At 45.0% G+C, this 24,448-nt stretch overlaps 1 protein-coding gene across 1 annotated transcript in view; it reads right to left on the minus strand.

Moving 5' to 3' along the window:
• Positions 1-1,305: 1,305 nt before the first annotated feature.
• The window catches only part of LOC115166923 (ras GTPase-activating-like protein IQGAP1), a 65,205-nt gene continuing 42,062 nt past the window's right edge, over positions 1,306-24,448 (minus strand). Inside the window, exons 15-37 of the mRNA XM_029720855.1 lie at positions 24,120-24,283; positions 17,842-17,932; positions 17,330-17,497; positions 16,714-16,856; positions 15,763-15,933; positions 14,944-15,027; positions 14,614-14,685; positions 13,461-13,530; positions 12,868-13,232; positions 12,498-12,661; positions 11,833-12,057; positions 11,481-11,621; positions 10,895-10,979; positions 10,018-10,250; positions 9,191-9,323; positions 8,753-8,855; positions 8,294-8,429; positions 7,648-7,735; positions 5,534-5,743; positions 5,078-5,247; positions 4,492-4,614; positions 3,561-3,669; positions 1,306-3,280 (exon numbers count right to left, since the gene is read on the minus strand). Coding sequence (XP_029576715.1) covers positions 3,167-3,280; positions 3,561-3,669; positions 4,492-4,614; positions 5,078-5,247; positions 5,534-5,743; positions 7,648-7,735; positions 8,294-8,429; positions 8,753-8,855; positions 9,191-9,323; positions 10,018-10,250; positions 10,895-10,979; positions 11,481-11,621; positions 11,833-12,057; positions 12,498-12,661; positions 12,868-13,232; positions 13,461-13,530; positions 14,614-14,685; positions 14,944-15,027; positions 15,763-15,933; positions 16,714-16,856; positions 17,330-17,497; positions 17,842-17,932; positions 24,120-24,283 — 3,362 coding nt within the window. The 3' untranslated portion in view covers positions 1,306-3,166. The remainder of the gene's footprint in view (positions 3,281-3,560; positions 3,670-4,491; positions 4,615-5,077; positions 5,248-5,533; positions 5,744-7,647; positions 7,736-8,293; positions 8,430-8,752; positions 8,856-9,190; positions 9,324-10,017; positions 10,251-10,894; positions 10,980-11,480; positions 11,622-11,832; positions 12,058-12,497; positions 12,662-12,867; positions 13,233-13,460; positions 13,531-14,613; positions 14,686-14,943; positions 15,028-15,762; positions 15,934-16,713; positions 16,857-17,329; positions 17,498-17,841; positions 17,933-24,119; positions 24,284-24,448) is intronic.

Raw genomic sequence — 24,448 nt, forward strand, 5'->3', positions numbered from 1 at the left:
GCCAGGATTTAATCAGATCAGCCTGTCAACAATGGGCCTTTTAAAAGCAATGTTACCATGTTCACATTCTAGGTAAACTCTGCAGATATTTTCATCTCAATTGGAAATCGCCTTTAAATAATAATACAAATTAGGTGGGTGCTTATATTTGTCCAACTTCCGGCCTAGCCTTTATCATACGGTTGTTCAGCCTCATTATTTAGTGAACTGAATGGTAATTGACCTGGATACAAATGTCTACTAAATAAATGACGGAAACATTTAAGTGCTCATAACAATCGTAAATATGTATTTTACCACAGTGGCACACACGTGAAAGTTAATTAGCTTGATTTATTCAGTTCCTTAAATTGTACTTTTCATTCTCAAACCTATCCAATCATCCATGGACATACAGTACCAGGACCTGCTGGCTAGTGTCCACATGGAGAAAAAAATATTGTATATAAAATACATCATACAATGCAAATGAAATTATACTGACATTCTGCAAAACAATACATTTTAACTAATAGGACCAGTTTCCCAGACACAGATTGGGTTAATCCAGGACTAGGCTGGATCTGGTTTTGGGAAACCTTCCCTTAAAGTTAATTTACTATTCATAAATAGTGTGCATAATAATCAATGTGTATTTCACATTTTATAATCATGTGTAAGCATTCTAAGCATTTATTAATTTTAAAAAAGCATCTTAATGTTTTAAAGTGTCACCTTTTTTAATATGTCACAGGTAATATCTCACGAAAAATTGCTTGTGGATGATATAAAAGTGAAATAAATGACATTGCATTATTAAAGCTTTATTAGTTTTAAAACATTCTACGGACTACGGGAAGAACAGCACAGAAAGAGCCTAGGCTCCAAGATAACTATATCCTGGTTAGGCCCAGTGGAGATTAACTTCAATACAAGGGTACACAGGTTAAAAAACAAAAACAATTCAAATCAATTCTGACAGGGCAGTACTGTATATCACGCTTTCCAGTCTTCTGAAATGGAGCCGATTGTCATAAGGATTCTGTGCTGAGACGGTTTGTTTAGTGTACAGTGAGTGACATCTACTGGAACCTAAAGCATATCTCTTCATTGTTAAATAATACTGCACTCTAGACTGGAGTGTATGAAAGGTTTCCTTTAGAGTGGTGAAATCAACTGAAGTCACCGTATTTTCAATTAATAGTGAATGTGTACTAAAGAACTATGAAACGTGATTTGTTCTAACACAACTATGCTCCTTAAAAGGAAAATAAAAGAAAGTAACGTAAACTCTACTTGGACTGACAACACAAAGAATAAGGACAGTTTTTGTTTATAAATTTATTTAACACAAAGCATAACACATTTTTCTACATTGATTGTTCAGTCTATTCTTGAAAGGCTATTTCCTATGCCAAAAGTGGATTTGCAAGTTTCTTAAAGCTATACTGTATGACAAAATTGCTTGCGTGATGTCATCAACATGCAACTGTTGAACTGTGTTTCAAATAACTGGAAAACAAGCGCCTGACACAGACAAATCCATATCTTATACCTTTGACAGTCTTACAGTAACACAAAACGCAACAAGCACTCTGGATCCTGACGAGGATACACTTGGAGCATCCAGCAGGCTTCCGGTGGACTTTTCCTTGGCGAATAAGGCACATACCGTACGGTGAATATTCCATCTCAATAAGGCACATACCGTACGGTGAATATTCCATCTCAATAAGGCACATACCGTACGGTGAATATTCCATCTCAATAAGGAACATACCGTACGGTGAATATTCCATCTCAATAAGGCACATACCGTACGGTGAATATTCCATCTCAATAAGGAACATACCGTACGGTGAATATTCCATCTCAATAAGGAACATACCGTACGGTGAATATTCCATCTCAATAAGGAACATACCGTACGGTGAATATTCCATCTCAATAAGGAACATACCGTACGGTGAATATTCCATCTCAATAAGGCACATACCGTACGGTGAATATTCCATCTCAATAAGGAACATACCGTACGGTGAATATTCCATCTCAATAAGGAACATACCGTACGGTGAATATTCCATCTCAATAAGGCACATACCGTACGGTGAATATTCCATCTCAATAAGGAACATACCGTACGGTGAATATTCCATCTCAATAAGGAACATACCGTACGGTGAATATTCCATCTCAATAAGGAACATACCGTACGGTGAATATTCCATCTCAATAAGGCACATACCGTACGGTGAATATTCCATCTCAATAAGGCACATACCGTACGGTGAATATTCCATCTCAATAAGGAACATACCGTACGGTGAATATTCCATCTCAATAAGGAACATACCGTACGGTGAATATTCCATCTCAATAAGGCACATACCGTACGGTGAATATTCCATCTCAATAAGGCACATACCGTACGGTGAATATTCCATCTCAATAAGGAACATACCGTACGGTGAATATTCCATCTCAATAAGGCACATACCGTACGGTGAATATTCCATCTCAATAAGGAACATACCGTACGGTGAATATTCCATCTCAATAAGGCACATACCGTACGGTGAATATTCCATCTCAATAAGGCACATACCGTACGGTGAATATTCCATCTCAATAAGGAACATACCGTACGGTGAATATTCCATCTCAATAAGGCACATACCGTACGGTGAATATTCCATCTCAATAAGGAACATACCGTACGGTGAATATTCCATCTCAATAAGGCACATACCGTACGGTGAATATTCCATCTCAATAAGGAACATACCGTACGGTGAATATTCCATCTCAATAAGGAACATACCGTACGGTGAATATTCCATCTCAATAAGGAACATACCGTACGGTGAATATTCCATCTCAATAAGGAACATACCGTACGGTGAATATTCCATCTCAATAAGGAACATACCGTACGGTGAATATTCCATCTCAATAAGGAACATACCGTACGGTGAATATTCCATCTCAATAAGGCACATACCGTACGGTGAATATTCCATCTCAATAAGGCACATAATGAATACATATACTTAAAGTAGTGCGGAAGAGGGGGAAACCGAGATAAGACAGCATAGAGCCAAGGCCCTCTGTTCGATGTTCTGTTCTCAACAGTGTCTGTAGCCCCCTCTCCTTCTCTTTCCCTCCCTCTCCCCGTCTCATCCATCTATTTTCCGTAAAACTTCTTGTTGAGCAGGAAGATGAGCAGGTTGACATTGATGGTGGCCCTGTCGAAGAGCTTCATCACAGCCACACCCTCGTACTGCAGCTGCAGGAGGTCCTGGGAGAGAGAAGAGAAGGAAGAGATGGAGGGAAGAGTAAGAGAGAGATGAAGAGAGAGATGGAGAGGGGGGAGAGAAAGAGAGGGAGGGAGAGCAGGAGAGGCAGGAAGAGAGCAGAGAAAGGGGAGAGCGAGCGGGATGAGGAGAAATGGAGAAGGAATCATTTGAAAAAGTATTAAAAAAAACAGACAGAAATATCAACAAACCATAAAATCCCATTTGACCACCACCTTCTTTCTCACATCCCAGCATCACTGTACATCATTCATATATGTATACCTGGTATTCCAACTGTAACGTCTCCAAGTGCACTCCCATGAACTTGGCCTTCACATCGAACACTCCAACCGCCTCCGACGGAGAGATCTCGAAGATAACGTTCTTAAACCTGTGTGTGGGGGAGGGGGATGTCACACAATGTACAGTACTAGCTATATGACATACAGTACATTGAGTTTGGTGTGGTCTCTGAACTCAGTCAGGGTTTGTGTGTACGCCACTATGCAGGTATGGGAATTATACGGGCAGGTACAAAGTATGGGTACAGTGCCAAAGTAGTAAGTACTGTAAATGCAAATATGCTTGAGATATCGATATAGGCTACGGCCACACGGATGAAATATTGTAGGTTGTCATTAATTGTTAGTTGTTGACTGTCAAAAGATCAACCAAAGTCAACTATTTTCAATAAAAGTGCGAAATCTGTGAGGTAAAAAAAAAAAAAAAAAAAAAAAAAAAAAGACAAACATCGCCGTCCATCATTCATCAACAGATGACTCCAATTAAAATAAATACTGTCTCAAACCAGATGTTTCAGACACAAATGATCTGTGTGTAGCCACAGACTAAGTACATAATGTTTAGGTTCTTTGTTAACGGCTTGGATACCGAACAACTGTAAACTGGATCTGATGTCTCGGTGCAGTCGATTGTATGACTTAAAATGTTTACGTAAAAGTGTTTTATTTTGACTGATCAGATTTGTCATTGATAGCCTTGGATTGATTGGTTGATTGATTAATATAGGACAGAAAGGGGCACAGCTCCCCTCACACGTTGAGCTAAAACATTAACGTTTGCCTAAAACTAAGGATTTGTGTGATGTCATGAGATGTATCCATATTACATATATATCCCATACAGCTAACATTCAAGACAACATTTAGTAAACAATTATTAACTAAACATCCAAGGTGTATCTTTAACTTACTGGTTTGTTTGCAGGTCTTCAATCTCGATCAGCACACCCTTCTCATGGAGGCGAGCGGCGGTGTACTTCTGAGACACCTGTTTACTCTTCTTGGCCTTGGTGTCACCTGGTTTCTTTGACAGCCTGAGGAGGGAGGGAGAGAAGATAGTGTCCATAACACTGTCACACATCGTAACAGAGGAAATAGCAGTCCATGTAATGACGTTCCCTCAACCTGAGTTGCAGTTGCCTTCTGCTAGAAACTTAACATTTCGGTAGTTCCATTCCATTTCAGGATCGTGTTCACTAGGCATGGAATTAAAACGTAATAAAATGGAGAGGTACTTCCTGGGCGCCACCCAGCCCTCTAATAGGTTCAAACCCTTGATGTCTGCAGTGCAAGTTTCCCCGTCTATCGTATTCACTTACACCCAACAACAGTTCTGTAATAACAATTCAGAGTTGAGCTCGATCCTTTATTCTACTGACATACAAAACATCCTCCGTCAACACTGGGATTCCAACCTGCATCCCTCCGGTCACCGGCCCACCTCTCAAACCTGGAGGCTAGCGTCTTCCCTCTGGTATGAAGAGAAAGGCCACTCACTTGCCCTTGTTGCTGGCCAGGTTGTCCATGCAGGTCTTGATGTACTGATTGTAGTAGTCAATCTGGACGTTGTAGAAGGCGGTCTTGGAGTTGAGGGCGGTGTTGGTCTGTTGGAGCTTCACCAGCTCCGCCTTCCTCCGCTGCCGATACCGCCGCTGGTTTCGGATGTCCTGGAACACACACACACACACACACACACACACACACACACACACACACACACACACACACACACACACACACACACACACACACACACACACACACGTTATATTTAATGTGGCACATCCACAATAACACGTATACTATAAGTACCACACACATCACGTGACAGACACAGAAACAGACACTCTCTCTCACACAGTACCATGGCGATGTCGTTGATGAGGTCCTGGAAGTGGTTCAAGGGGTGGACACACACACACACACAGCTTCAACTAGCGAGCTGTACAGTACCTTGGCGATGTCGTTGATGAGGTCCTGGTAGCGGTTCTCAGGGTGCACCTTGCCCAGCTCTGCCAGGCGCTGCAGGTTGCTCCTGATCTTGTCCTTCTTGCCCTGCAGCGTCAGGCTGTCATCCACCACTGGCTTGGCCTGCTTCATCTTCTCCGGGGTTTTGGCATCACGGATGGCCCGCCGCTGCATAGCACGCTGGTACTCCACTTCCTGGGGGGAAAACAGGGGTGGTGTCGTGTTGCTGTGGCGCTGGGGTGAAGATTCCCCAAGGCACAGATCTAGGATCAGCTTCCCTTCCCCCTATTCTAACCTAAACAGTAGTGGGGGAAAATGCTAAACTGACTCAAGATCAGCGTCTAGGGGCAACTTCACCCTACACTGTCACTGTGCACATAGTTGAATAAAGCCAAGCAAAAGTGATAACTCCCGAACCCAGAGGAAGTCCTACTCAGTTGACTACTTTAAACTGGTGCATGCTATCAGTCTTTGTGATGTGCCCTCTCTGCTTTATTTAACTATGGCACAACGATATAATCAAAAACAAAGAAAGTGTTAGTGGCTAACTAATATTACAGGTTTGCATCCTTCCCTCGCCCTCAATTCAAAGGAATTTATTTGCATGGGAAACATATGTTTACATTGCCAAACCAAATGAAATAGATAATACAGTGTTGTAAAAATTAGTAAATAGTTGAAGTACAAAAGGGAAAATAAATAAACAGTAAATATGGGTTGTATTTACAATGGTATTTGTGCCTCACTGGTTACTCTTTCTTGTGGCAACTGGTCACAAATCTTGCTACTGTGATGTCACACTGTGGTATTTCACCAAACAGAAATGGGAGTTTATCAACATGTGATTTGTTTTCAAATTCTTTGTGGTTCTGTGTAATCTGAGGCAAATATGTGTCTCTAATATGGTCATACATTTGGAAAGAAGTTAGGAAGTGCAGCTCAGTTTCCACCTTGTTTTGCAGTGGTGGAAAAAGTACCCAATTGGTAGTTACAGTCTTGTCCCATCGCGGCAACTCCCGTACGGACTCGGGAGAGGCAAAGGTCGAGAGCCATGCGTCCCCCGAAACACGGCCCTGCCAAGCAGCACTGCTTCTTGACACACTGCTCGCTTAACCCGATGTGTTAAAGGAAACACTTTACAACTGGCGATCGTGTCAACGTGCATGCGCCCAGCCCGCCACAGGAGTCACTAGAGCGCGATGGGACAAGGACATCCAGGCCAAACCCTCCCCTAACCCAGACGACGCTGGGCCAATTGTGCGGCATCACGGGCCTCCCGGTTGTAGCCAGCTGCGACACAGCCTGGGATCGAACCCGGATCTGTAGTGACGCCTCAAGCCCTGCAGTGCCTTACACCGCTGCGCCACTCGTGAGGCGCCTAAAGCCTTTTTGAAATCAACAAAGCATGAGAAGACTTTGCCTTTGTTTTGGTTTTGTTTCTTTGTCAATTAGAGTGTGCTGAGTACGAAAGTTAGGCGCACATGTATCATACCCCAAGACATGCTAACCTCTCACCATTACAATAACAGGGGGTATGATTTATGCCTCTAACTTTCTCATTCATCATTATTCCCGATTCATTCAGGACTACCCGTAATCATGGTAGAATCCACATTAATGTAGAAGTGTTTAGAAACATTCTATTCTTATTTACAATAAAGCGACTTAATTTCTATTGGGCACAAAATAATAGTAAACATAACCAAAACAGCAAATGCATCCAACAAGGTTGTAGAGTCCCAAGCTTGATTTTAATCGTCATTGCATGGTAGGAATGTGGGACCAAATACTAAAGTTGACTACTTTAATAGGTCCCCTAAAAATGGGGGGACTATGTACAAAAAAAGCACAGTAATTTGGATGAAAATACCCTCAAATTAAAAAGCTGACAGTAAGTACTTTAACCTCAGTCATTGTATCATTTCAAATCCAAAGTGCTGGAGTACAGAGCCAAAACAACAACAAAATGTGCCACTGTCCCAATACTTTGAGCTCAATGTACTGTTTAGGCGTTATACTGACAAGTTTCCACCTTCACTATTGCACTGAAACGTTTTGTCCAGGTCTCCCTCTCCCTCCCTACCTCCTCAGTGTCTCACCTGTTCAGGACTGGCAGCACCCTCCAGAATCTCAGTGAGTGTTTCTCCAGGTTGGAACCGGATCACGTCCACGATCAGCCGCTTGGTGCTGGAGAGAGAAAGACAGGGGGAAAGAGACATAGGAGCTATTCTAGGGCGTCGAGACAACAGTAGGTTTTTTTTTAGCTGCTAGACTGTTAGCGTAACTTTTAGCCGGTGTGAGCAGAGCGAAAGCCACTTTATGCTATGGTTCTTGGGTGTGAGCTGTGAGTCGAAATCTTGAAAATACAACCAGAGCGAAAAAAACATTTGAGCAGCGTGAGCCTCCCGCGGAGCCGCGCTCACACCCAGGTTTCATTGAAATGAATTGGAGCGTCTCACGCTCTGCAAAGGTTACGCCTCTGGTGTAGCAGGCCAGAAAGAGGAGGTTCAGCTGGGAACGCACAAACAACTGAGGAGTCTGGGAACTACATTTGGCCTCCTTTTGAACTAACACCTTGGATCTAATTGCTTAAACATCTGTCCTCTCCATCTGCACTGATTGGAAATGAAACAGGTGAAAACAATATGGTGCAGTCGAGAAGGCGAAGAGAGGACTGATTTAGACAATTGAGAAAGAGCCCTAAAGAAGTGTGTATTTTTTATTGTATACAAATATTACTCTTACTTAAGCAGTAGAGTCCTGGCGTCCATCTCGGCATTGGCCTCTCCGGGAACGTCAAACTTGTTGGCGAGGGTGAGGGACACCTCTGTCTTCCCCATCGTCTCCCTGTTGGGGTCCCCTGGGGGGAGGGGGTTCTCACCTGGAGGGAGAACGGGGGACAGTTAGGGGAGAGGAAGTTGGGATTCTACAGTGGACGTGAATGACAAATGAGAATGTGGAGAAGGTGGAAGGAAGCTCTAAGAGGGGAGACCGATGACAGGCGAGACATTTAGAAGACTATGGTTTATTCACTGATGGGGTAGAACAGAGCAGATATACCACGGACACATAGGAAACATTTATTAGACCTGTTCCTTTCTCATCTTGACCCTCTACATTTTACATGTATGAATATATGAACACAGCATACTTTTATCTACGGTACTGACCGATGAGGGACTCTGGCATATCTACGGTACTGACCGATGAGGGACTCTATGGTGGGCACCTCTCCAAGGTCCTCCAGCAGCTCGTGGATGGGGTCGTTGTGCTCAGAGGCGATGGCATCCTGGTGGTCCAACAGCAGCTGGGGGGGGGGAGACGAGCAGGAACATTACAATGTGAAAATCTTTATTGTCCACACAATGTGGACATTTGCCTTTGGCTTCATATGGGAGCAAACACTAAAACACATTATCCCTCTGTGGTACTGGCTATGAGAAAATACACTAGTACTTAGTCACAAATTGTACAAAATAACTCCTACACGTATAATTTCGTTTTTCCACAACAGAGAAAAAGTAAACTCACTGAGATAAGTGTGTAAGAGAGTACTCATTTTTATTTATGAGGGCAGAAATAAGCATGTCTTCCTGTGTGTGTGTGTGTGTGTGTGTGTGTGTGTGTGTGTGTGAGACTGACCGTGTGCGTGTTGATGACCTCCCCTATAGAGATGTAGATGACAGGTTTCTGAAGTGTGACCAGGTCAGAGTACTGATCCACGTTGAACTTGTCCTCCAATGACGGGACGTCACACGCCGCCAAGAAGAAACGCCTGCGGCGGCACAACAGAGATACAAGGAGGGTAAGAAGCTACGCACATGCCCCGCCCACCTCAGGACTTCCTCTTACCAGCCATTACTTCCATGTTTAAGTTGGGTGTAAATTCACGTGTCACAATTTTTGGTGGACGATTTATTTAAAAAAAGAGAAGCAATGCATATTCTAAGTCATTCTTGTACAAAGCACATTTTCATGTTTCTATGATCCTGTAAATCCCCCCGTCAAACACGCGCCAGTCCCCCCCCGTCAAACACGCGCCAGTCCCCCCCCGTCAAACACGCGCCAGTCCCCCCCCGCCAAACACGCGCCAGTCCCCCCCCGCCAAACACGCGCCAGTCCCCCCCCGCCAAACACGCGCCAGTCCCCCCCCCGCCAAACACGCGCCAGTCCCCCCCCGCCAAACACGCGCCAGTCCCCCCCCGCCAAACACGCGCCAGTCCCCGCCAAACACGCGCCAGTCCCCGCCAAACACGCGCTTTGACAGGGACTGGCCCCCGTCAAAGGACCAACAATGGCACGTGTTTTTTGATCTGCATTCATTTCAATGTTGACGCTTAGATGGGGATTAAATGCACCAAGATAATATTTATAGCACAAGAGGTAAAAGTGATAAATGTTTTCCATTTGAACATTTTCCATAGCATGCCCTAATGAACACGACCCATAAAGAATGTCCTCTACTGCACCTGAACTTCTGGTAGGAGCTGCTGAGGTACTCGTTGATGGGGTTGAGGTGGGCGTTGTCCCCCAAGAACATCTTATTGGACGCGGCGTGCTGCAGCATCTTGGCAATGGAGCCCAGGTTCCGCCGTTGGTCTGTGGTCAGCTGACCTCCGGCCGACAGGTCGATGATGTCGAAGGCGTCGGGCGCCACGATGGCCGGATTCATGTAGCGGTAGTACAGCAGGTTACCCACGATCTGAACACACACACCCCCCGTTAGATACAGTACCTCCTGTAGGCATCACAGGCAACACCAAGCCTGGCAAGGGACACCAATGAACAGCGTTTTACTGTTGCTGTGTCCCAGTAGTCTTGGACTTCTTTTCTTTATAGCCAATACATTATAGCCACTAATCTTGGACTTGAAAAAGTTAAGTAATGTTCAGAGATTCACACTTAGTCAGGGAGAAAAGGAGACGAGGGAAGTTTGCAGCGAAGAGGAAGGAAGGTTTTTAACAGAATTGGTATGCAGCCTGGGTGTTTGTAGAGGGGGGGGGGGAACTGTCTCACCTTGTCTCAGCAGGAGTACAGAAAAACATGTTCCAACAGAGGTGAGAAGACAAGGGAGGAGAGCATAGCTGTAGAAAGGGGAGGAAGAGAGAAGGAGAACAAGGGAGAGGAGAGATGGAGTTAAGGAGAGGGAAGAGGAGAAAGAGAAGGAAACCACATTCAGTAAAAGAGTGATACCAAGTCAAGCTCACCAGGATAACAGTGCAAGTAGCACAGTAGAGCAGATCACAGTAGAGCAGAGCACAGTAGAGCAGAGCACAGTAGAGCAGAGCACAGTTCTAGCAGTACAGTGTAACAGTTTACTGTGGTATAAGAATGATAGAATGACACCTTTAGAAGCTCATCCTCTGTAGCGTCGGGGAACTTCTCATGGAGTGTGTCCTTCAGTACCTTGGAGGTGAAACGCATCCCATACCTGACACACACAAAGACCAATTTCTTTCCTTTTCTAGAATGTATTTAGAACTGGTTTATTCCCTATATAAAAGTGACCCCATCTCATAGAAGTGATAAGCGTATAACCCAGAGTAGCTGGTCATGTTCTGTAGAGCAGGAATGAAAAACAGGAAGTCACTCAGGCTACATCTAATGTCTGCTGCTTCTCCTTTACAACATTTAAAACTATCAATTCATGTCACAGATTCCAGGTCTAAATCACCTGTTGATAAAAAGGCAAGGTTGAGAACTAGTAGATGTGGCCCTCGAGGGCCGTAGTAGTTTGGACCGACCCCTATTAGAGAGCAGCATGGAAATATAAATGACTAGAATGGACATTCCCATTCAAGATGACGTTCAGTGACGGGTGGACAGGCAGCCATATTGAGTGTAGCCATGAGTGTTCCAATCAAATCGCTGTGGTCTGAAGGGCTCTGTCACTTCTCGTAATTCCATTGAGAACAGAGCTAGAGACACTTACGGGATTTTGTCCACGGAGACAATGATGGCGGACAGGAACTTGTCTGTGACCATCCTCATGTTCTTGATGGACGCTTCCAGACGAGTGCGCACCTCCTCGTGACTCATAGCCTGCTCTGGTGTTACCTCATAGGGTAGTTTACTGTTGGAGAAGAGAGGGGGAGGAGGGGCAAGAGGTGGTACAGAAAGGGGGGAGGGAAAGAGCGAGAGAAAGGTATACAGTCATACAATTTCACTCAGAAATTGTAACGACAGGTCTAATACTTTCCATCTTTGAACAGTTGATGCCAAACTCCAACTCCTCTCTGACAGTCTCCTCAGAACTCCATTACCCAGACTCCTCCTCCTCTCACCTGGCCTCTCCAGTTTGTGTCTCCATCTGGTTGACCCAGCTCTTGTAGATGTCCACCGGGTCAGTCTTGATGTTCAGCGTCTTGTCGTCCATGATTTCTTTGACGACAGGTGCCAGGATCTGGCGCAGTGCATTCTGGCCTCGGGCGCCGCGGTTGAAGCTCACCACCATCTTGATGACCGTGGGGTTGCCCGTGACGATCTCCTGGATCTGGTCCACTTTGGATCTGAGAACACAAGGTTAGGAACATGCTCAGTTGGTAGAGCATAGCTCTTCGTCGCCAAGGCTCATGTGTTCGATTCCCGCTAGGGCTACCCATATGATATATGCATGACTGTAAGTGGCATATGCTATGTTATAAACTGGGTGGTTCGATCCCTGAATGCCGATTGGCTGACAGCCGTGGTATATCAGACCGTATACCACGGGTATGACAAAATACTTATTTTTACTGCTGTAATTACATTGGTAACCAGTTTATAATAGCAATACAGCACCACGGGGGTTTGTGGTATATGGCCAATATACCATGGCTAAGGGCTGTATCCAGGCGCTCCACGTTGCGTCATGCATAAGAACAGCCCTTGGCCGTGGTATATTAGCCATATACCACACCTCCTCAGGCCTTATTGATGAATCCTATTGTTTCAAGTATTAGCTCCTTACTTGATCTCCTCCTGCAGGGCGGTCTTGAAGAGTTTGAGCAGCAGGTACTCCTCTCTCTGGTTGGAGGCATAGTTATACAGGGTGAAGATCACAGAGTCCATGAACTTAGTGGACTTATTCTGGGGCATCTGGAAGATCAGCTTGGCCAGGTAGGTGGGGTTGGTCTGCAGGGAGGGCAGAAAGGAAACAAGTTAACTATGGTTAGATTGGATGTTTTCCTGTTCCGTTTCTATAGTCTGTCTAGCTTACTGTCACCTACAGTATTTTATGTTTCTCAGCTGTTTGCGAGTGTGATTCTCTTTGCAGTACAGCTTTGCTAACTGTTTGAGGAGATCGATAGATATATGCGTTGACACAGTATCTACAGTACCTGCAGCAGGTAGAAGAGATACTGATAGGCCTCCAGCTTGAGCCTCTTCTCCTTGCTCAGAGCCTTCAGGCCTCCTCTCTGTTTGTTCATCATCATCAGGTTGGACAACTCGCCCTTGTTCTTCTTGGTCAGCTTGTTGCTGTGGGACACCACCTCCTGCAGGGTGATCTTGTTCTTGACCAGCAGGCCGATCTTGATGTCCATCAGGTTCAGGTCATTCTCCAGCTGCTGGTTGGAGCGGATGTTGGTGACCACCTCCTCCCGGAGCCTCATCAAGTCCAGCTCTTCCTGGAAGTCCTGGTCGCTGTGGTCCAGGAGGTGGACGAACTTGCGCACCACCGCCATGGGAGGGTCGTCAGCGTTGACTGTGTGAGAGAGACAGTGAGAGAGAGAGGGATTCAGTCAGGATGGAGTCGTATGTGGCAGAAAAAACAGCTGGGAGACCAGACTCGGTACAGAGACCAGACTCGGTACAGAGACCAGACTCGGTACAGAGACCAGACTCGGTACAGAGACCAGACTCGGTACAGAGAGAAGACGGTGAAAAGAGAAAGCCAGTGGTGAGTGAGGGTTCTCATCATCATCATACTCACTGAGTGTCTTGTAGTCATCTCTGGCTTTGTTGGCTCTGATGAACGCCTGGATCTTCACCACATCATTGATCTGCCACAACAGAGCAAACAGCAGTCACTTCACTGATCAAGAACATGACTGTGTCCCAAATGGCACCCTATTCCCTTAACAGGGCTCTGGTCAAAAGTAGTGCACTAAATAGGGTGCCATTTGGGACGCAGAACATAGTCAGGGTGCAGAGTTAAGTGAGTCAGGGTACAGAGTTAAGTGAGTCAGGGTACAGAGTTAAGTGAGTCAGGGTACAGAGTTAAGTGAGCCATCTAGCCTAGTAGCCTCATTAAGCTGAACGGACATTTAATGTCCAAAATGGCACCTAATTCCCTTTATAGTACACTACTTCTGACCAGGGCCCATAGGGTGGGAATAGGGTGCCATTGGGACGCAGAGGAGAGTAAATGTCAGTGGATGTGTCAGGCGAGGATATAAAGAGTTAGATGTGACGTCATACAGTGATTACAGAAGACTAGAGAACAGACACACCATATAACTACAACTCACCTCAATCAATCACATTTATATAGCGCTTTTCACTAAATTGACAGCGTGCTTCACTGTTACCTGGGCTAGAGTCAAGTAGTAGCATAGTAACAAGGCAACATTCCCTGGGAGCAGGAAACCTCGACAGGAACCAGACTCTACAAGCTACTGGACCTTCTACCTACTTGTCTTTTGTCAAAGATTCATATTCATTTTACAGAAATACCTTCTTTCTTTTTTTTACTTAGAAATTGCACTGTTGGTTAGAGCCTGTAAGTAAGCATTTCACTATAAGATCTACACCTGTTGTATTCGGCGCGTGTGACAAATAAACTGATTTGATTTATAGTAATTCACCCTCAAACTCAACTCTGCACCTAGAAGCCAGTTCCACTGCGTTTTTTCATTGTTCCCCTTTAAATCAGGGACTGATTTAGACCTGGGACACCAGGAATTAATTATCAGGTAGAACAGAAAATCAGCAGGCTCCAGATCTCGTAGGGTAACAGTTGAGTACCCAGGATATATCAAATGGTTAACATTTGTTCAATCTGGGATTCAAACTACCCACTACTAATACATTCAAATGACTTGCCTATCTTGTAAAATAAGGGTTAACTAAATAAATCAACTCACATGGTCCTTGAAGTGCTTCAGGCGGTCTCTGTACTTCTTGCGAGCTTGGTGCATCCTCACCATCGACTGGATCTAAAAAAAATAACAAAACTAGGTCAATACTAAAAAAGCTTTGAAGTTCACCAAAAACCTCAGACTTAAAGGAAAAGCAGCAACACAGCCTCATGTTCATTAAGGCCCAAAAGAAGAAGATGGACTGAAACAGGGAGGGATTATTTGCAAAGCGTTTTAGAACGCTGCATGCCCCAATGAACAGGACCCACCAATCAAGGTCATGTATTGTTGTTTTATTATAAAGAGGGCGACACGTACAGTAGGTGGAGACCTTACCTTTACAGCGTCCTCGCTGTGGTCATTCAGGTACTCCTTCCTCTTTATATAGACCTTCCTCTGCTTGTAGCCTCTAAAATGAGCCTGTAAGATACAGACAAATATACAGGACCAGTGTTAAGAAGCACAGGAGCATTTTTAGGGCCAGATTCACAGACAGTTTGAGTCCTAGACTAAAAATCATGCTCAATGGAGAATCACCGTTGAAAGTGCTCTAAGACAAGGCTTAATCTGGGTCTGGGAAACTGGCCCTTAAAGTTCAACATGGCAATAAAGTGGTAGAATGTTTTCTTTAAAATGTCAGCTGTTCCCACTTGGCCCAAACCCTTCAGTGTTTGCAGAACTGGATAGATGTACTGTTGAAGGCTTAGGGCAAAGGGAATGATTTGAGACTGGCTGTGTAGCACTGGGGTTGTGTATGTTCTATCACATCCAGACATGATTTTTATTTAACTAGGCAAGTCAGTTGAGAACAAATTCTTATTTACAATGACGGTCTAACCCGGCCGACGCTGGGCCAATTGTGCACCGGCCTATGGGACTCCTAATTCTATAAAGGTCACATTTAAAATATATATATATTTTTAAAGTGTGTACTGTGAAATGTGTAATGTCTATGGGTGAATCAATTGTATTTCCTTGATTGCTCGTGCCCCCTCTCCTCGCCTCCTTCTCAAAGCGCATTGGAGGAGAAGATCCAAGGGGAGGAATCTCAAGTCTTCTGCTCCAATGGACTTTGAGAAGGAGAAAGGATGAGGAATCAAGGAAATATTGAGATTCACTCCATGTCCAAAGGAAGGGAAGAGTTTGACCTCTGACCTGTATGGTGGTAATGGCTGGGTCCTGGGATTTCAGGAAGTCTTTTCTCTCCTTCAGGCCTTTCCTCACCAGGTAGCCACGGCATCCGGCCTGCAGCTTGGCAATCAGGCTCTCATTGGCCAGCCACAGCTGCTCCCGGTTGTAGGTGGTGGTCACCCCGGAAACAACAGACTGATTGACAACACAGAGAGCCAGTCACACACAGGCCCACTTACATAATGACATACATACTATCAACAACACAGCTTTAGGGGTGGCAGTGGAAGGTGTGTCTGTTTTTAGCAAAATAAATGGGAGTTAAGTGAGAATGCTAAAGGAAAATCTCACTCAAATGGCAAATTGACCAAATCGTACAGATACCAAGAAAGTAGTCTGTATGGACCATGACAGTATTCACACTTGTGATCCATGCTTGAATGATTTATATTAAAGTCTGAGTTGTGCACAGTGATCTGAACTATACATTCGCCCGCATGAGCATAAACAATGGAAGACTTGAGGTTGTCCGCTTAGCTACAGATGAGTTTAGCGTTAGCATTTTGTTTAAAAACAATGGGAGTGGTAGGAGGAGCGCTGTTAGCATGCTCCAAAAAGCTAAATCACTACACCACCACAGTACTGCGGCCTGTTCAGAAGGGTGCAGCGTCACAGACCGTCCACACAGAAATGCATTTTGTAGAACAGATGAGTCTCATGTAAGAGGGAATCATGCATGTTCTATTCATTACAATTCTATCTGCAAGGTTCTGAATGATTCACCTCAATGAATACAGCCAGAGAGGAAGAGGCAAAGCCCTGTATGGTGTAGGGTGAAATTGCCCCTAGGCACGGTCAGTCTTACATTTTCCCCACTAATGGTTGACGTTATGATTTGGGCAGGAGGAACTGATCCTAGCTCTGTACACAGGGGAAACTTCTCCCCCAGGGTGCCCAGTCTCCATCTTAGCCTACCTGGATGTCCTCCTTGTTGAGCTGGGTGTTGTTCTGCAGGAAGTCTGCCGGTTCAGTCCAGGAGCCCTCTCCTGTCTTCAGGTTGTAGTAGTAGTGGTGTCCTCCCTTCACCCAGTGCTTCATCCAGTTACTGCCATTGTCACCTGGAGCATCAACACAGAGAAAGGACATATTTCTCACCAATTTATTTACAGACTGTACATCTTGATATATCTAGCTCCATCCATCTGTCAGTCAAGGAACCATGGATACCTTGTCTGTTGTACTAAAGCAAGTGATCAAGCTCCTTTATATCTGCCGTTCCTGGGTAAGAAACATATTTTACTATGAACATTAACTTGCTCTGGCTGATGCCATTTAGTCACAACTACTAATGGAACCTATATGTTACTGCACTAACTCCATTGTAGAAGAAACTAATTGCAGGTAATGAACACAAAACAATACAAGTAATGAAAGAAAACTGGCCACAGTGTATGACTGTGGCCCAATGGCACCCAATGCCCTATATAGGGCATATACAGTATATCCCCCTCCATAGGGGTCTGGTCAAAAGTAGTGCACTATGTAGGGAAAAGGGTGCCATTTGGGATGCACCTATGACCATCCTCCTCACCATCCTGGGTCTTGTCCTGTTTGATCTTGGCCAGGTCGTCCTGGTAGTTCTGGGCACACTCAGGGGTGACTCCGTAGAGGCCGGCCCCAGGGGAGCGCAGCGCAGCCAGGGTCTTAGGCGCCTCGCCACTGTCCACCGCTCTGTTGATGGCCTGGATGGCCTGGGAGACTGACGAGGAAACAGGGAGACTAGTCATCATTCTTTTATTAATCAAGGTTTATTTATTAGGTTTTTCAGTATTTCATCATGCTCTACTTACTACAAGAAATAGCTTGGAACCAAACCTGTGTTCAAATAGTATGTGTTCTTTCAAATACCTTAGCTGTGTTTGATTGAGATTGCCTGACACGATGGAACCAATGGAATAGTCCCAAATGTGCTAAGCTTGCCCATCTGGCACTTCAGGCAGTCAAAATGTATTTGAAAGAAAACTGATACTATGTGAACTAGGTCTGCTTGGAACCCTGAGAAAAAGGTGTTTGTGGGACAGCTAGTGTGTGTACTATTCTTACACTGCAAGGCCTCCTGGGTATCCTTATTGGACATCAGTATGGCGTTCTGGATCTCATCCAACCAGAGCACAGCGGAGGGGTCCTGGGTCTCCTGGAAGAACACACAGAGAGGCGGTCAGTCTCACTCCAAAACAGCACCCACCCACTGGGTCTGCAGCATATTTCCTGCCATTCTACTGAATTACCACCGGAGGGCGATCTCCTGCTGAATGAGAGTACTTGGGTCTAAATGGCATCCAACCACAATGGCATGAGACCACAGGAAAGGCAACTCTATAGACTAGTACAGGGTGTCATGCCCACACAACTTACAACAGAATTCCCTATGAAAATCCGTGACATTGGTCATTCCACTTATATCAACAAAAATCCAATTCAATCTCAGGAGATGGAGAACAGAAGTCAATAATGGCTGACGTTATAAACCAAACATCTGATAGCAGTAAACACCTGCTTAGTGCAAAGGCCTACAGAAGGCAGTGAGACACTACATCTTTAGTCTGATATCTAAGTTGCAGAAGTATGCAATACCCTCTCATATCCCTCCACATTCCTGCAACAGCATTTGTGTACACTCTTGACCATCATGGCAAGTCAATTGGATGAGAACATTAGCTAACTGAAACCATGACATGACAGTTTGAAACACTTTGTCAAGTCTCTGCGTTTTAAGTACGCTGTAGCACAGACAGCTAGCTAACTCTCTCTCTGCTAGCTGTGCTGGTTTCCGGAGTGAGCAGGGCTAGCTGCTAATAGGCCAACAGTACAGGCCCCTCTTTGTGCCTCCCCCACCTACCTGCCCCTCCCTCCTCCTGCCGTGTTTCAGGGGAGGGGGGCTGGGGGAGACCGATACCAAAACTCAAGGTAGGTGTGGTTCCTTGTGCAAGTCAGGTAGGCAGGTAGTGGCTGCGCTAGCAACATTCAGGGTGAAGTTGCTCCTAGATGCTGATACAGGGTCAGTTTTGTATTTCCCCCACAAATGGTTAAGGTTAGGATTGGGGTGGGGAAGCAGATCCTAGAGCTGTACCTAAGGGAAGCACTGGCTCTCAATCCGTCAGTGGCAGGATAGCTTTATTGACAGTAAATAAGGGGTTAGTGCTAATTCATATTGGTTTGGAAATAAGCCTTGCAGCTGGTGGCAGGTAAGCGATACACAAAGGGTGTGGTGCCAGAGAGGGGATGGGAGTAGAAGGACGCATCTTATTAACCAGGACTCCTGACAAACACACAACTGCTGGGTTGTGTTCATTAGGCACCAAACGGAAGAAAACAGACTAAAACAGGGAGGGTCTGAAACGCTCAATTTATTACAATTGGTTTTTAAATGTTTTCGTTGTGTGCCCTAATGAATAGAGGAAGTGAAAGCTATATAGGAAGAGGAAGTAAAAGCCGATTGGGTGGTGTTCTTAGCCAGTGAACACTCCATTGCCTCAGTAATGCGGTCTAGTCCCTACATGTCCTTATATAAAGTGTTCCTACAGAGGAACTCCTCTATTCCAGGATGTGGACTGGTATCAGAGTGGAGTCAGTGGTCACAAAGCAGCTTGTGAACGTTTACATAACATAAAAACATCACAACACAGAGAGCACATGCACCCCATGGACACACACACACACACACACACACACACACACACGCTTTAATGATGATGTGAGTGATGAAGCTGGACTAGCACAGAGCACCAGGCTTGTCCCCCCACCGTGTTTACTTTGGCTGTCAAGCTGAACCCTCTGACCACAAGACTGGCACAGAAAGATATCACAGGCTGTACATGGATGTCTGGCATCACATGAACACTCCCTGATGAAACATCAGCGTCTGAGAAAGAAATCTGGGCCGTGTTCAGAAGGCACGACGTGGAGTGAAACAGGGACACACCATCTGAACTTGTCCAATAAGAAACACTCGTTTTCTGTTACAAATGTTTTGCTGCTGCGTGCTCTAATGAATAGGGGCCTATAGTCACACACTATAAACCTAGTTGTGTCTACAAAACTATAATCTTAAACCTATTGCTATATGGTCCACCAAAAGGCTAAAGAATTCCTTAGTGAATCATTGCACAAAAGTATAGATCTACAGTAGGTCTACGTTCTGAAATCAGATTCTATGTATTAACCTGGGGCCTGTTCAGGAGGGCGTGAGGTTACAGAACAGAATAGAACAGATACAGCCAGATATGATCTGAAAGTTCCACCATAATGAATATACCCCTGTGTTCATTCTCCTTCCCATCTGCTACCATCCCCATGCCCCATCAACCCCCTCCACCTGCAGCTGTGGAGCACATGAGCTGCATCAGGCCTTTGAAATCCAGCCGGAACTTCTTGTTTCTAACAACTTCCTGTGTCTGTGCCGTGTGTCTGACTGAGTCATCAAATTCTGAACGCACCGTAGTGGAGTCGCGCCTAGAGCAGGACTTTCAGCCATGGATTTCATCCTTCGGAGACAATGAAGATATTTGACCCCTACCCCTGTGTGTGTGTTTACACACGGAGTATACCAAACACTAGGAACATCTTCCTAATATTGAGTTGCACCCCCCTCCTTTCGCCCTCAGAACAGCCTTAATTCATCGGGGCATGGACTCGAAAGCGTTCCACAGGGATGCTGGCCCATGTTGACTCCAGTGCTGCTCACAGGTGTGTGAAGTTGCCTGGATGTCCATTGGGTGTCGGACCCTTCTTGATGCACATAGGAAACTGTTGAGAGTGAAAACCCAGCAGCGTTGCAGTTCTTGACACAAACCGGTGCGCCTGGCACCTACTACCATATCCTGTTCAAAAGGCACTTAAATATTTTGTCTTGCCCAATCACCCTCTGAATGGCAGACAAACAAGTGATGTCTGAATTGTCTCAAGGCTTTAAAAATCCTTCTTTAACCTGTCTCCTCCCCTTCATCTACACTGATTGAAGTGGATTTAACAAGTGACATCAGTAAGGGATCATAGCTTTCACCTGGATTCACCTGGTCAGTCTGTGTCATGGAAAGAGCAGGTGTCCGTAATGTTTTGTACACTCAGTGTATGTCTGTCGGTCTTGTCCAACACGAACCCACCATAAGGAGAATCGTCCCCTCAGCTAGCAGATCCATGGAGGGGCCACGAGAGCCCAGGTGAAACCAACTAAATGGGTCTACTGTGAAAAGTCCCCTTCTGATGTAGTGTTCAGCTTCGTGCCCTTTTAAGGAAGCAGACAGAGTAGTCCTGGCTTGTTATTTCCTATGCCTGTGAAAAAGATCGCCAGGGAAATGGCTTGCTTTCTTTACCGCCCCCCCACCACTCCCCTCCTTCCTTCCTTCCCCCTTTCCCTAAAAACATGATTTGGAAAAAGGTCTTGGCAAACAAACGTCACATTGCCACGACGGGAAAGCTTGAGATGTGACCGGCCCATTGTTGACAATTAAAACATTCTCCGTACACTGGCTGTGAGAGTACAAGGGCGGAGGCCAAGCTAGTCTATCATCTCACATTGATAAAACACATTTCGTTTTCCATCTATAGGCCAACTTCTAACAGGAAAAACTGAGCGAGAAATAGATACACTGTGGACACTTTATTTAATGCTTCTGGCCTTAAGTTTTAGCAATGACGAGTCATTCTGGTTAAAAACGAGGACAAGCCAGCTTCTGTGGAAAGTGCAGCTCACTGAGCTAAACTAAAGCTTTGGCCCAATAATTACATCAGGATTTCCTAATATGTGACTTCTCTGTGTGGTTCTACATCTACAGTCGTCCCCACAGCAGTTCACATCATCGGCACTTTAGTCTGTGGTAAACCATGGCCCTTACCCTTTTGATCCCACCTGCATCTTCTCCATTCTTGTTAACCTTTCTGTTTCACCAGCAAACAGGAAACACAACTAAATGTGGGACTAGAGCGGTGACATCATATGGGACCATTACATAGATGTGCACATACAAGAACAACGACACTCATCACCCCACCCAGGCAAGATAACGCAGTTAAGTTAGTCAGAGACAGTGTGTGTGTGTGTGTGTGTGTGTGTGTGTGTGTGTGTGTGTGTGTGTGTGTGTGTGTGTGTGTGTGTGTGTCAGGTCTAATGAGTTTATGGCTTATATCTACACTAATCTACTTCCCAGTAACAAGACTGACAGTCTCGGTCAGCCCGTTTGGCTTTGAATTGGGCTATACAGTTTAACTGTTGTACATAAAGGCTATTTTAGTCAGTCCTTTTGTTGTTCAGTTGAAAGAAGAAAGAGAGGGAGTGAGTGAGATGAAAGAAGAGAAAAAGGAGGGAAAGAGAGAGTTCACTTGCAATATTAATGTTTCCCATGCCAATAAAGCCCTTGAATTCAATTCAATTGATAAAGAGAGGGAAAAGAAAGACAGAGGGAAGGAGAGAGTCAAAAAGAGAGAGAATGAAAATGAATGAAAAGACAGACAGGAAGTGAGTGGGAGGGAGGGGTAAGCAGAAAGCATGACATCACTGAGGGGGTTAGTGGGAGTCATGTGGGGATGATCGGGCTGAATCACATGGAGTCAGTCCACCGTCCCTCAGGACATCAGCCAAGAAAACACCACTCAAATTATATTTATACACACTAACAATTATGTTTACACATGACCACAATAATGTTATGGTTGTTTAGCAGACGTGTATATTAAAAGAAATTTACAAAGATAAATGTTTACTTATAGTAGGGAGCCACATCCCACTTCTGACACCAATGTTGCCATACACCATACTTATAAAGCTTAGGTTGGAACAGAGGTCAGGCAGGAAATCTGAAGGTCTGTCTTAGAGACACACTCAACAACCTATTGAAAAGCACCTGTGAACTAACTGTAGATGAGCTATATTTGCATACAGTGCCTCGGGTGTTTGCATAATGCCGACGTAGCATTGTGCACTCCAACACACCCCTGCCTACCTCGGGACCCATCCATCACCAAGCAAACAGACGCTTTGACGAGAAACTGCTTCTCTACTCAATTGTAAACAAAAGTGTCCGTCAGTTGAAAATATCTACAGAACCAAATGATCTGCTTCTATTTTGCATATTAAATGTAAATACTTGGGTTAAGTGTGTTTTTGCACCAAACTTTTTTAATTTTCTGTGATTTTAGGTTAAAAAAACCTAGCAGATGAAAACATCTGCAGGGCTAGCTCTATGCTAGTGTGATTCAAGGGCATCCAACACCGATGCTCAAACTCCCATCAGTCAGTAATGCTCTGAAACCAGACAAAGTCCCATCAGTCAGTAATGCTCTGAAACCAGACAAAGTCCCATCAGTCAGTAATGCTCTGAAACCAGACACTCCCATCAGTCAGTAATGCTCTGAAACCAGACACTCCCATCAGTCAGTAATGCTCTGAAACCAGACAAAGTCCCATCAGTCAGTAATGCTCTGAAACCAGACACTCCCATCAGTCAGTAATGCTCTGAAACCAGAGACTCCATCAGTCAGTAATGCTCTGAAACCAGACACTCCCATCAGTCAGTAATGCTCTGAAACCAGAGACTCCCATCAGTCAGTAATGCTCTGAAACCAGACACTCCCATCAGTCAGTAATGCTCTGAAACCAGACACTCCCATCAGTCAGTAATGCTCTGAAACCAGACACTCCCATCAGTCAGTAATGCTCTGAAACCAGAGACTCCCATCAGTCAGTAATGCTCTGAAACCAGAGACTCCCATCAGTCAGTAATGCTCTGAAACCAGAGACTCCCATCAGTCAGTAATGCTCTGAAACCAGAGACTCCATCAGTCAGTAATGCTCTGAAACCAGAGACTCCCATCAGTCAGTAATGCTCTGAAACCAGAGACTCCCATCAGTCAGTAATGCTCTGAAACCAGAGACTCCCATCAGTCAGTAATGCTCTGAAACCAGACACTCCCATCAGTCAGTAATGCTCCGAAACCAGAGACTCCATCAGTCAGTAATGCTCTGAAACCAGAGACTCCATCAGTCAGTAATGCTCTGAAACCAGAGACAAGCACAGAAGGAGAAAGTGGAGGAGTCTAACACCTACACCCAGGTGACTGGTCCAGTTCATTACAATGAGGTGAGAAAGACACCGTCCCAAGAAGAGCAGAAAGGAGAGGGTGTGTAATGTGTTTGTGTGCTACGTAAAGTGTGTTTAAGGTGTGACATGAGTCAAGCAGCTCTGTGCCAAAACCCACCCAGTCAAGCAGCTCTGTGCCAAAACCCACCCAGTCAAGCAGCTCTGTGCCAAAACCCACCCAGTCAAGCAGCTCTGTGCCAAAAACACACCCATTGTGTGTGTGTGTGTAAATCAATTGGTCCTTACATGTGCCTTCTCCCTGCGGGCCTCAAGCAGTTTGTCGTAGTAGTGCTGGGCGACGGAGGGGTCTACGTCTGTTAGCTTGGCTGCAGAGTGCTGGAGGGCTTCTAGGGTGTTCTGTGGGTCTCCCCCATCCAGAGCTTCATTGATCTGACCGATGGCCACAATACCTACACACACACCAAAGGGTTGATTCAGACAACACATCTTTATTGTTAACAAAGGACAAATCCTTTGAAGCATTTATGAGCACAAGCACAATGGCATACAATACATCACAAGTGACAAACATACGGATTAGCCTGAGACATTGATATGGGAAGATAGAAGGGACA

This window comes from Salmo trutta, chromosome 29 (assembly GCF_901001165.1).
Source record: "Salmo trutta chromosome 29, fSalTru1.1, whole genome shotgun sequence".
NCBI lineage: Eukaryota > Metazoa > Chordata > Actinopteri > Salmoniformes > Salmonidae > Salmo > Salmo trutta.